The sequence below is a fragment of the Rhea pennata genome, chromosome 15 (genome assembly GCF_028389875.1).
Source record: "Rhea pennata isolate bPtePen1 chromosome 15, bPtePen1.pri, whole genome shotgun sequence".
In the NCBI taxonomy this organism is placed as follows: domain Eukaryota; kingdom Metazoa; phylum Chordata; class Aves; order Rheiformes; family Rheidae; genus Rhea; species Rhea pennata.
The window spans coordinates 6,356,865-6,370,804 of NC_084677.1; the positions used below are offsets into that span (position 1 = coordinate 6,356,865).

A 13,940-nucleotide genomic window follows, 5' to 3' on the forward strand; every position below is an offset into this window, starting at 1 on the left:
TGCAGCTTAACAAACTCCAGAATGCTTTGCAGAAAACCTCAAACACAGCTAAGAACGGAGATGGAATAACGTAAATGAAATGATTTTTATGTTATCAGGCAGGGGTCACACTCCAGCCATAACAGAGACACATAGGAACAGGTCTCTCGAGTTTAAAAAGTCATGTTCATAGAAGCCTTTGTGATAGAGAACAGAACTATCCAGTTAAGGCACTACTTTTTTTCTTCTGACAACTAGTCTGTCTTGCAAGAAGTGATTGTTTGAACCAAGTCCACAGTACAAATAGATCCAGATTAAAAACATCTACAAAATTGTCCATTTTGTGGCACACTACACTGGTGGTCTGCAGCTAAATCCATACTAGTAGTCCTTCCATGCACGAACTTCCTTCTTTCTGTATCTGATCCTTGGCATTTTAGATCTATTTTTAATGTTATATTTCTTGTCTTGGAAAATGGCAAAGCTTCTCAGAACTCCTGATGCCATTTCTTTGAAGTCAGTGTGACATCTGTCTATTTCCATTTAGTAAGAGCTGGAATGGGCTTATCATGAAAACAGTTCCTCTTGCCTTCCTCAGCTGGCACAGAAGAACATGTGGTAAGACAAGATTTATTCTGTGCTTTTGCTGACAGATTTCAGTTTTAAAGGTGACTTTTAATGGATTACCTTTAACCCTAGTCATCACCAAAATATCCTAATCCCTGCCTGAATTGTGATCTGAAGCAGATATTAATATCTCTGTACTTGACAAATCTAGATGACACTTAGAAATCCTTCTAAGGAATCCTTCTAGGAATTCTAAGAATACCAACAAGACATTTCCTATGTTCAGCTGCTATTGCTGTCGGTCTGTATCCTCATGGAACTGAACCTACGCATCTAGAAAAACCTCAAAAGTTCAGTCTGTGAGGCATTTTAACCAAACTTAATAGATTCTTCTAATGAAACTATCTCTGACCTTTTATTTTGTTATTTTGAGGCAGGTTACCCCTGCTCCTAATAAAATATGCAAGTGTTTTTGCAAGCCTGAAGTTTTTGCCCAGGAGCTTAGAAGTAGTACTTGATGTGAGAATTCTCTGAGGGTTCAAAGAGTCTGTAAACATAGTTATGCATCCAGTTTTTATTCATAATCTCTATTTCCTTACCATTTCATGACAACTGAAAAGCAGTCTTCTGTTTACAAGCCAGCACCATTTTAATAAGAGAAAGAGCTCTGTATAGTTTCTGATTCTGTTTTGGCAGAATCCAGCATTAGCTGAAGACTTGTAATCTAAAATCTCCTTCCCTGAGAAAAATTAAAAAATGTAGCTTTTGCAAATATGAACATGGCTTTTCGAATGCTAACAATTTATCCCTAATATAATTGTTAATACTCACATCTTACATCTGGTTAGGTTCAATGAAATGTTAACTGTGAACACTCCAGGGACTAAGCAATCCAGCAAACAATTATTTTGACTTATCCTCACTATTTCCAACAACATCAAACAGCAACAACGCTCTGTCTTAGGCTAGAAAGATTAAAGAAATTACACCTTGAAAAAGAATGAATACTAATCTATGCAGTTAGAGCCTTTAAATAACCTTTTGAACTTGATATTCTTCAAAAACTTTGGACACTATTTTTTTTAAGTACGTTTTTATTTTCTTATTTCCTGAATACATAAGACTTCTTTAGGGCACGGAATCCCACTGAAAGGGTAGATAAATACATGCCTAGCTACTTTACAGATGAATTTAAGTACGTGCTTGAGCATTTAAGGGATTATACTCTCAGGGGGAATTCTGAACATTCCTTCCCATGTTTTTAGCAATCGTGCATTTTCCTGAGCCATATTGGGCAAAAACATCTTGATGCTGTGGAAGAAAATTGACGAGCTTGATATCAAATTATCTCAACTGTAATCACATTCAAAGACCACATGTAATGACAGATACTGTACAGAAGGAGTTAAAATACTATCTCAGAAAGTCTCCCCCTCTGAATCAGAAACGGAACCCTGTAAGTGGCCAAGGAGGGACGGAGAGATGGAAGCATAGAAATAATATAAAAGTTACTCACATAAAAGCTGTCTGTGTGAAGCAGTGATGTTTACACTCTCATGCCAGAAAGGGTTTATCAAAGGGTAACATTTGCTCCTAACTGATAGAGAAGGAAAAAAAAATTAAAAAATGCTAAAATAACTTATTGCAGTATATCCTCTTTTTTGCATGTATATATAATAATTCTTTTAATGTTATCTCATTTAATAACAGTCCTTCCCAGACAGGGAAGGAAAGAAGAGGATTTTCAGTACTCAGCACTAGCCAACTCCTGTTCCCAGGAACAGGAAAGAAGAAAAGTCAACAGGAAACATCTCCTGGTTTCGATTGGGCCTACGTTACAGGGAACAGGGGCATTCCTTTAACCTACTCCTTCACCTGTCCTTCACTAAAAGCAAGTCTTTCTTGCCTCTTTCTGGAGCACATTATATTATATGATTATATTAATAGATTATTATATTAATATTTCTTACTATATTACTTGAAAATATAAAATTATATGCTACATAAAATATAGCATAGAATGTTATTTATAATTTTAAATAGTTTAACACAACAGGAATTTTGTCCCTTAACTTAGTTCCCTCTTCAAACAAAAAGACATCTCTTTCCTTCTTAATGTTTAATGCTTATTAAATTAGTTTGAATTAAAAGTTAATGGAAAATGAGTTTACAGTAGCAGAAAATTTGCTGTACATATGTCTCCTTTGGCAAGTAATATGATTTAGAAATCTGACATCCGCCGGGAAAAATGTCAATAGATAAAGAAGCCAGAAAGGAGACTGGATTGTTTTTCTGAACAAGGGAAGCCAAAAATATTATTGTAACTGCCTGCTGCTGTTAGTTTGTTCAGTATTTACTATAATACATACTAAATGCTGAACCCTCCTACAGCCAGGAAGACTAAAAGCTCTTTTTCACTTTGCTGTTAATTTACAGCAATGGGGAAAGAAAAGCGTCCCCTAGACGGCAGCGGCAGCGGCGGCGGCAGCGGCGGCAGAGGCAGCGGCAGCGGCAGCGGCAGCAGCGCGCCCGGCCGCCCGCGACGCAGGGCGGGCGGCTCCCCGCGCGCCGACTCGGCTGCCCTGGCCGAGCTAGACGCGGCGCCCGCCGCCCTCGCGCAACTCACGCCGGCAGGTCCGCCAGAGTCCCGAGTGCGAGCTCAGCGCGTCCGTGCCGTTGAGGGACTTCTCCAGTTTCGAGGCATCGATGATGTACCAAAAGTCCGTCCCAATGGCCACCACGAGGAAGATGAAGCTTGAAATTCCGACCAGGGCAACGAATAAGGAGAGGACGCTTAAGTTAACCTTCATACTGCCGCCCGCGGCCCCCTGCCGCCTGCGCTTGCGGGGCCGCTGCCCCGGCAACCCGGCACCGCGCCGCTTCGCCCGGGAGAGGCGCCTCGCCCTAACGCGCCCCGACGGTCCCGCCTCAGCGCTCGCGCGCCACCAGCCCCAACGGTCACATCCCGACGGTCCCGCCTCAGCGCTCGCGCGCCACCAGCCCCAACGGTCCCGCCTCAGCGCTCGCGCGCCACCAGCCCCAACGGTCACACCCCGACGGTCCCGCCTCAGCGCTCGCGCGCCACCAGACCCAACGGTCCCGCCCCAACGGTCGCGCCTCAGCGCTCGCGCGCCACCAGCGCCGCCGCCCGCAGGCACCCCACCTCGACCCCCGCCTCGGCAGCGCGGCACGCAGGGGGGATGACTCCCCCCTTCCCGCGTGTATCCTCAGGCCGAGCGGGCAGCCGCCCCGCAGTCCTCCCTGCAGCAGGTCTGTGTATGTCTTGGGGAGAAGGGGGGGAAAGCAGGGAGGTGTCTAAGCCCTATGCTTGTAGGTATGCATGGGGCAGCATTTCAAGGTGAGAAGGCTGCCTTTTTAGAAAGGTCTTTAGGGTAACTTAGAATAACTTGGTATTGGGGTATTCAGATTGTCTAGGCAATTTTAAAAATCTCAGATTTTCTCACTTCAGAAGGACAAAAGCTTCCTTATGCTAAATACTGCTCACCTTTTGGGGGGGGGGGAGACCAGAAGCCAGCTTGGAAGGGACATTAACAGTTCTGATGCTCTTTTGGCATTTCTGCAGTTGTCTTTATTTACAAGAGATTCCCTCATGTTCTTTGCCTTCCAGATCGTGACCTGAAAGGGTGAGATCTAGCCCAATTGGAATGACAGCGTGAGAGAGGACAGTAGCATGGCAATTGCGGCATGATGCAGTACTGTCTGTACCTGTTTGATAACTTTTCCCTGACAAAGTATCCCTTATCAGGGATCTTGACTGAGGGAAGGTCACAAGCATTAAAACTTTGGAAGGACAAACTCTTATATAGTTTCTAAGGTACGCATGTTCAGCAGTCAGCACATTAGCCATCTTTTGGATAACAAGGTAAATTACACTAACAGCTTTGTTTTGAGAGTAATGCAGAGCATTTGCATTGGAGTTTTACTGGGTCACTCTACTGGCATAAAATATATAGCGCAGGTAGAGTCAATAGGGCATCTTGTTTTTTATTCATTCTTACTCCTGATTCATTTCAGGCCTTCCAGAGAATTTTAAGTAACTCACTAGTTATTAAGAAAATCGTTCACATTCATTTTCTGCTTCAGACACAAGGCAGAACATGTGACATCATTACAAAGCCATAGCAACAGGCTGCCGTGAACCAGTAGGGTTTGAGCAGTAGGATCAGTTAAAAGGAAAATATTCCTTAAGGGAGAGAGTATGTTTATTTAAGCACAGTCATCCTTAGTGCTACAGACCACTTTCTGCTCTGCAAAAATACTAGTGTGCACGTTGTTGGGATTATATTAGCCTTTCCATTCAGGAATATACTGTTAAACAGCTGTAGCATTATTTTGAGCTCTTGCCATCTATTTTATTTTTTATTCCCAAGACAGAATATGTGAAAGTGCCAGTGTAGTTACACAAACTATGCAGCTGTTATGTGTTTGTAGTTGTGATGGTTGGAGGATAGAAATGGTATAAGGTTTACGGAACAGTATGAAATATTTTGTTAGAATAACTGATGGAATAGGAAGAACTAGACAAGCTTTGGGGAACATGAGTCTAAACTGAGACCTTAAGGCTTGTCTGTTTTTTCCAACTATATTTGCAAGTTTACTTGAAAGATTTGCTTGGCCCCACAAACATGATATACTGAGCAGATGCTATATCAATTCTTTTTTCACAAATTAAACCAAAGGCACACAGACAACATGCTTGCAGATTTTTATGAAGTTACTCTTGAAATAATAAGACATTATCATCTTCCAATTAAAATCAAGGGAAAGCAAAAGGTGTCAGTGTAGAACTGCAGGAATATTTAATGCAGACATATTACAGCTGCTTTGATTTGGTTGCGTTTTCAACATTCTTTAGGATCTATTTTTCCTCCCTTTTCAGACAAAAGATAAAATACACTAATGCCTCCATTTTCCATTGTACTGAAAAAAATCCATGAAAATAGTTTCTTATTTCTCTTTAGTAGTAAGCTATTATATCTGGTCCACCCACAGAGCAGCTTCTTATTTTCTCCCATGGGATACTGCATGTACCTTTCCCATATTTTCATGATATGCTGTGCGTACTTGCAGCATAGATAGGAGGAGCAAACAAGTTTGATTCATGTCTACGTATACAGTGCTAAGCAATGAATTGAGGACCATCTTCGCAGCTTGAAGACAGATTCTAGTTTATTTAGTTCTTGTTTTTCCCATAATTTGGTCAGTGGCAGGGTCCAGCTTTTAATCAAGTGCTGTATGAAGAGCTTACCAGTGATGATCTGTGTCTTGGAGAGTTACTCTAATCTTGGGGCGCATATAGTTCTTCACACACACTTATTTTTAGTAATACTTTGTTTTAGCTATCAAGTTAAGGTATGTTAAGGCTCTTTCTAGGATTTGACCAGATTAACTTTACAGTAAACAAAAGCTGAAACCTGCTAACTTCTGATCTTTTTGTTATCAGACTGCATTGATAGAAAAGCTTATGTGAAGAATAAATCAACTCTATGTGTAATTTAATTTCCACATCAGCATTATCTATTTAGGCATTCATTCTCATGCTGAGGGGAAATTAATTCCTACAAAGTCAGAAAATTAAAGAAGTACAGTTCATCAAAATATCTTCATGTATTCCTTAGGAAAAGTTCATTACGAAAACAAAATCTAGTAATATGGATATAAGATCAGCTTCTCCAGAAATTAAATTTCCAATTTACCGAGGTTTCTGAAAATAATACCAGACTCTGGAAATTAAATTAGGATTTTCAGCATAGGAAGATTCCAATTTTTAATCTAGATTTATGCTTGTGGACAAGGAGTAGTTCAATTTGCTTAGATAGACTCTCTCTTGGATAGATCTGCTAGCATCAATCTATTGCTTAGAGTATCAGAAATAGCTCAGAAAATGCTGCCAAAGTTACAGTCAATTATTAGTCCACATTAGTACACTAATTAGTGGACATAAGTGCAACGTAGCAAAATTAGCAGTCCTCCAGCCTGAGCAGACGAGAGCTGGTGTAACTAACTTTTACCCAATCCCTTTCTGTTTGCAAGATTATGAGAGTGCTGAAGGACATTTGTCCAGAGTATATTGTGCTCTATAAATTAACACCTTGGCTTCTTGGAACCCTTATTGATTAAATTAAATCTAGAGTAGAGTTCCTTTTCAGTTGTACTGAAAAGTATATCGGTGCAGCAGAGGATCCAATCCAGTTATTTTTAATGATTAACAGCTAAGTCTAAGTGAGATCCTTGAGGTGAAGTTGCTACAGAAGTACTGCCTTAACTAATTGTGTTTTTACTGGAAAAGGAATGATTGAAAGCAAGATAAATTGATTTAGAGCTCTGTGGTCAAACATTCTGGAACTTCTAAATGGTTTACTGAATATGAGAGCACTCAGAGTAGGAAACAGCATGTAATTAATTCCATTACAAACATGCTTGTTATTGGCAAAATGTCCATGTTTTGTCTTGACTTGAAAAAGCAGTTCCTCTCATAGGCCCAGTGTTTGTCCTCTCAAACTGTGTAAACTATCCACTTAAGTTCAATCAGCATGTATATTTTTTGAGATCTTCATCAAGATCTCTCCTTTTAAAAAAGCTTTATATGATGAATTCTTCAGTTTTCATCAGTGTTTGTTTTATTTTTCCTGCTCTGTTTCTACTTTAAGGAGAGGTGATACATTTATTAAGAGTAAATTTTATGTAAATCTGAGGAAGTGAGGGATTTCCACAGTGTGTACCCATAGGACTTCAGGAAAGTAAAAGCCAATCAACATATACTTGGCTTGTATGATTCCAAGCATTCACATGCAGTTAGGAAACAAATGAACTTTGCCAATGGAGTGATTCACAGATGAATGTGCACCAATGACATTAATTGATAACTGCCACAAAAATAAGTACTATCAACTCAACTATTGTCAATCAGACTCTTTCTGAGGAAGCATCACATTTTCTCTTCTGTCCTTTTTTTTCATTGACAGCACAAAATAATAGAAAACCAGTTTACCATTCAACATTCCAACAAAACTAAATGGATCCTGAAATTTATTGTTCTTTTAAGCAGGTTCTGTTAATTAAACTACTTAAATACTTCCCCTCTGGATAAAGAAAAAAGCTGAAATGCAATATACAATATTAAAATGTTAAGATTCACTGTCCTTTCAAATTGCTAGCTTTTGACTGACTGATCTGAGGTAGCACCTATTATTTCTACTACCGTTTATCAGGGAAGAGTTTTCTATCTATGCATTCATAGCAACATCCATTTCTACAAGTAGGCAGAATAATACTGTCTGCGATACTTGCTCATCAAAACATCATCTTTCTAGTTACTAAACTGATTCAGGGCCTCATTCAGATATCCCATAGATCCTGAATCAATAGAATATTAATGAAAGCATATAATTTTAAACACCTATATACATCTCTTGTAATCACATGGTAAAAACCCAAATGAGGCTGTTCCTATATTTAAGAATCCACAATAAAGCCTCCTAGAAGTATGACTAGTAGAATTATCCACTGGAAATACACTATGAAAGTAGAAACCAAGTTATGCTAATCAAGGACTCCTATTGCAGAAAGTAACATTTTTATACCAGTAGGATCCACATTTTTATTTATACAGTATTGTCACATCCTCTTTGGGTCCTTTAAAAAGGAGTGGCGTTGATTCAATGAAATTTCATACAAGCAAAATCTGTCCAAATACATTAGCAACACAAATGTCTGGAGTAGAAATCAGAACCTTGATTTTAGCATTCTCAGATACGTAGGGATGTAAATAAATATATCTGTTGAGAAACTATACTTTTATTTTTCTGTAGCCATATGAAGACATTTCTGACTGGCTACGAAAATAATAAAATAACCATTCTTAGTGTTCAGTTTTCATTTGGATGGTATGTAATCTTTTTCATGATGCTAAGTGTAAATGGTTTAATTTCAGATTTAATTCCACTGTGACGTGGGAATGGCTTTTCGCCCAGGTCATTCAAGAAGTACATCATTAAGAACACTTGGTAAGGCTTATTTTAAGAAAGTCATTGCTAGAACATATTGTGTAAAAATTGAGAAATATAATTATCTAGCTTTCTAATATAAAAATTTAAAAGGAAATAGCTATTTGTAGAGTATTAAAAGCAGTATTTTTGAATTGTACAAATCAAGTATGTGTTCTTTATAAAGTTCAGATTCTAATGCTTAACCAAATAAAGAGAAAGTACTGGAAAGTTAAATGTTTTGTGCAGTGGCTTCTTGTCCCATTAGAAATAGACTCAGCTATGCACTGCAAACCATGTAATCAGCTACGCATTGCAAATGATGTAATCATCAGCAGTGCTGCTCTTTGATATGTTTGGAAGCACTGGGGAATTTCTTGTGAAAGTGTTCAACCAAAATATTTAACAAACCAGAATTTAAGCTTTTCTTATATGTATGTGCTGGAGGCATAGCTCCTGTAATCTTCTATTGAAGGACATGCCATTTGAAGAATGCTGTTTGCAGTTCTATTGAAAAATACTAATCTTTAGACAAAATGTAATATCATCTGTCAGAAACTATATCTTTTACTCATTATACCAAACCTTCCTGTTGAAGACATAAAAAACAACAAAAAAACAGTATCGGCCATTTGCTGTCATTGATCAAATGCTGCCTCAGAATTCACCTCAAAATGTTCTTTGGTATTATGCCATGTTAGTTTACATCACAGAAGTGTAATGACACCAACACTTTCTATCTTGGGTGTATCAGACAGACGTTTTTCTGCGGACTGTTTCAGTGATGTATGTTCTGCTGCTGAGCAGACTTTGCAAGAGAGCTTGTCTGCTTATGTTTTCTTTTTATTTTTTTTTAAGATAATAAGGTGTAAAGTCTCAGTATATGGATGAAAATTATAGATATCTTGGAGAATATCCTGTCTGAATTCCCAAACCATGAACAAAATTAACAGCCTGCCTTGAAAATAGGGAGATAAGGGAAGAAATGAATCAATGGGTGTGGGACAAAAACTTTTCATAGCATCAAGATTAACGGTGAGGCTAAAGTGCTTAGTTTGATAAAAGGGCCTCATTTCCATTGCACAAATATGACTTGTTACACAGTAAGAGTGAAATACTACCCACTTTAAACATGTGATCCAGCCTGTATGACTTTACTTTAAAGGGATTGCTGGACACTTTCATAATTTTAATACCAGTAGACAAAATATTGGATTATATTAAGCAATGAGAACAGTAGCATTTTTTGGCTAGTCCAACTACCACAAAAGAGGATGTCTACCATTGTATGTGCAGGCAAATACAGAGGAGACACGATGAGAAGGAGATTCAAAGAAAAGGCAGGGGCAGGTCTAATGAGAATTTAAACTGAGATAAAATGACCACTAATGATGAACAGCCTGTAGTAAGTGTCTGTATTGTATAATTATTACTTTATCTTGAATAGACCCAGTTTATCTCTGGTGTTGGGACTTGTTGGGACTCAGTCAATTTACACACGGATGAAATTGGCTCAATCCATCATTTTAAACAAGCAGTTAAACTCCTGTTAAGTTGTCTAATATGAGAGAGAAATTAAGGTTTTACCTTATCCTTTTTGACACTGTTCTTTGAGGCTGAGGAATGCCTAAGGCTGATTCACTGCCTTCTTAAGCTGACAAAAAAAGCAAAAGTATTGAGGAGCAGAATAGAAGTATTGAGGAACAGGATAGTTCTCTAACTTTCTGAAGCACTGATCAATACTAAAGTCTTTGCTATAATTTTAAGAAAGCATTTGACATAGAGCATGTAAATGTCAAATGCTTCTCTATAGTTCTTCACTGTAATCTAGCCTGGAGATACTGATACAAAAGACAGTTGATGGTCTCTGATTGCTGTTGAAGAATAAGAAGCGGCTTTTGTATTTTGTGGATTTGATGTGCTTAGGAGTGAAGGACGGCTTTTCATTTACCTTCATATTGGCCTTTTTCCCCTGCCTAAAGAGAAATTCTTGTGGTGTTTGCAATCATAATCTCTGAGTTGCTGTTGTTCTAGGGATCACCTGAGACATGACGTCACCTACCAGCCTGTCTTAGAAAATATTCTGTGCAAACCAATCTGTATTAGATGTCAGAAGTCAAAATGAGATGGTGTCAAAGCATGTAAATTATTCCTCTGAATAAGTCTATGGAGAAAAACGCTATAAAGTCAAGGAGTGAATGTATGTGATAAACAACAATAAAATAGTTAATGGAGAAGAAATCATTGAATTTTAGTTCTGCTTTGCTAGTTCCAGTGGTTTGTACTTCAGTGAGACAGTGTAATTCTTAGCTTCCTTTGGAAAGGAGAAATGAATATTTAGGAAATGGGGAGGCTTAAAATCAAGTAGACAACTGCAGTTGTCCTTTTTAATTATTTCGCATTTATTCCTCTCCTGCACTTTTCAACTTCAATCAGCTAGTCAGGAATTTTGAATCCGCTGGCCATTGCTGAACTGACATTTGGGGACCAGGGAAAAGCTCTTCACTGATTTATCATATAGACCAAAAATCTTTTTATTAACTGTGTTGCTTGACATTTCTCCACCATATTTGATGGTTTAAGGAACTCTTGCCTCAAGTACTTTGCATACCAGCTGCTGCTGGTGTTCATGATCTCAGGAACAAATATAGAGTGTACACTATATGCATGCATAGCATTATAGTCAGCTTTCAGTTTATCTCACTGATACTGGCTCCTACCTTTCATTCTGATTTAGTGTGGCTTTCATAAAAAGAGTAGAATAATTTGGACATTCAAGGGCAGTATGGTTAAGGCATTGGACTAGAAGGTAATGGTCCTAATTCAATTCCTTGCTCTATTATAGACAATCCTGAATGACTTTGAAAAAAAAACATTTAGGCACAGACTCTCAGTGCTACTTAGACATGTAATTCCTGATGGCTTTACCTAACACCTTTATCTGTTACAGAGGAGTAATTGCTATCAGCATCACAAATGGATTGGGAGGAGGAATATTTGCCAGCGTTGTAAGATATTGATACAGTGTGGACTACTGGAACTAGTTTTGTCCCTGTAGCACTGTCTGCTGTACGCCCTGGGTCTCTATGTATGCACTCAAAAGGCCAACGCATAAAGAAGGTAATTAGCTACTCTTTTCTCATTGTAGGAAACAGTTCTCAGGTGATGTGGCCATTCCTCATGTGGCCATTCTGAGATATGCTCTTTTGATTTGACTTCTAGAAAGACCTTTTTGCTTTCTCCATGTGATTATAGCGTGACCCAAAGCTTATATTCTGTAGAAGGAAGGGCGACAACCCGTTTTCAAACCTGGTTTCAAACTGTGCCTGTAGCATTTGTTTTTACTGGTAATCCTGTGAAAGAGCAGAATGTTTTTACACTGCTGCACAGATGTGCTCAGAAGAATCCCCCAGGAGTAAGCAAGGACAGAAAGTCTGAGGGAAAATGCCCAGAGGCAGAAATCCAACCAGCTGCAGTTAAGTGAATAGACCTCACCCAAAGAGCTTATTTATATCATGTAAGACAGGTCCCAAGCCATCTGGATGCTTGATAGCATGGTGCTTTAAAAGATAGATTTGTGTGTGAAATGTGATCAGAAACTGAGTATTTCCAGAGAGTCACCTGGCTCACCACTGGTGTTTAGAGTGATGTTCCTTGATAAATACTCTATTTTGTAATTTTACTTAGTTGCAAAATAGGCAGTTACATTGTTACAACCATAAAATGTGCTCTTAACAGCAGAGGAGCAAGCTTCTCATGCATTGTCCTATCCTCCTCATTGTACTCTCTCCTTGCAGCAATTTAAAGCTCTCCAAACCTGTGCAGGCCATGTGGGATCAGTCCTGTTTGCAACCTTAGGCTCAGCTGGGTCACCTAACAAAATCCTTGGCTGTATCATTATGAGATTTGTTCGGGGAGATCTTCAACTCAAATGAGATTCTGTTTTGTAATGGATCAAGAAATCAGTGAAAGCTTTCTTACTGTTATTGCAGCTTTTATGCTTTATGGCTTGATTGTGTTCACTAACATGAGCAATCGTACTTTGTGCAGTATATCATTATAGAGGTCTTTATTTCAGAACAGGACATACTGATTTGAGGAACTGCCTAGATGTGAAATATGGCAGTGAAGATTAAGGCAACAGGAGAAATAAATCTATTATTGCTGCCTAGCAGCAAAGCTAGAAGTTGTTTGATATAGGACCAGAATGCAATTTAACCAGTGTTTTGCCTTATAAGCAAAGTCAGAAGTTGTCTGGTTCCACAGATGATGTCAGTGGGAATGTGAGATGAAGTAGAGAAAGTTCTAGCTTGGAAAAAGTCCTTTTTGCTAGCAGAGTGCCGTGTAAAGAGGTCTGGAATCAGCATTTTCTAGAAAAATGCCACAGAAGTGGTCTAGATATAACAACTTTATCCAGGACTCAGTTCTCTGGATTGAACTGGCTCTTATGAGCTTCTAGAACTGAGGATATCTGTCACCCTATCTTTTTTTAAAGTGTTGCTGGAATAGATTATAAAGCAGTCTAAAAAGCAGAAACAAGTAGTTCATGAATGGGAAAGGGGAATGGCAATTAAAAGTAAAAGCAGCTAGTTTTCATTTTGTTTCTGGCAGGGGTAGCATGGCAAATGGCAAAGTACAGCACTGAAAGAATGATTTGGAAGAACTGTGAACCGAAAGTTCCAGATGAATGCAGGACAAGTGGTCATTTTATTTTGCACCATTCTGTGTGATGACTGTCATTGTGAGTTGAGAGACTGTGGCTGCCCAGCTGGGCACTGATCACTTGAAAACTATAGGCAAGAGGTGGCAGAATGTAAGAAACATGACTTTCATTTTCCTATCTCCAGATGTGGCCAGCCTGTGGGTTTTTTTCCTCCATCTCTCAAAAAAAGAGATTTATTTGTATAAACTAAACACATTTACTGAGCTTTAAGGAGTTGTTGAGCTTGCCAAGCCATTATAGACATCTGCTTATCTGCTTTGTCTCCAGATGTGTATACAGTCAAAATACAGCCTCACTGCTAGGCCACCTCCCCTTACACTTTCCTTTGTGCTGAGGTGTTAGGTGGAGAGGTGAAGAGTGTGAAATCACTCTGCCTCACAGACAGGGCAGCACTGGTATGTGGCATCCCTTCACAGCTTCACTGACACTTCTTGGTCTGAGGCTTCACTCTCTGCAAGAAATGTATGCCAGCAGCTCTTAATAGCAGGGCCTGGCTGTGTTCCTACTTTTCCATGCACTACGTTGCTGCCAAAGTCTTCTTGTGCAGTGGTCCAAAAATTGCATCTCCAGAGTTAGATTGGCACTAAACAACTATCATTGTGTTACCACCTGCATAATGTCTGCAGCCACACAGGCTCCTTTAAAACATTCTGCAGCCACAAGAT

General features: G+C 39.0%; 1 protein-coding gene and 1 long non-coding RNA gene across 16 annotated transcripts in view; one reads left to right on the top strand and one right to left on the bottom strand.

Annotated features, from left to right (window-relative positions):
* TMEM114 (transmembrane protein 114) overlaps positions 1-3,588 on the bottom strand; it is a 90,248-nt gene extending 86,660 nt beyond the window's left edge. For 13 of the 15 annotated variants that reach the window (XR_009959954.1, XR_009959951.1, XR_009959956.1 and 10 more), the window contains exons 1-2: positions 3,173-3,440; positions 2,063-2,143 (exon numbers count right to left, since the gene is read on the bottom strand). Coding sequence is in view for 8 of the 15 variants with exons in the window: in XM_062588061.1 (XP_062444045.1) it covers positions 2,063-2,143; positions 3,173-3,356 (265 nt within the window). In the remaining 7 variants the exon portion in view is untranslated. Of the gene's footprint in view, positions 1-1,659; positions 1,858-2,062; positions 2,144-3,172 lie in introns of those variants that run through there. The other 2 variants (XM_062588062.1, XM_062588063.1) reach the window with 2 other exon arrangements.
* An 8-nt stretch (positions 3,589-3,596) lies between these two features.
* Positions 3,597-11,658, top strand: LOC134147506 (uncharacterized). The gene is made up of 4 exons (XR_009960022.1): positions 3,597-3,816; positions 4,175-4,429; positions 8,501-8,573; positions 11,503-11,658. It is a non-coding gene; the product is annotated as an uncharacterized LOC134147506 (long non-coding RNA).
* The last annotated feature ends 2,282 nt before the right edge of the window (positions 11,659-13,940 follow it).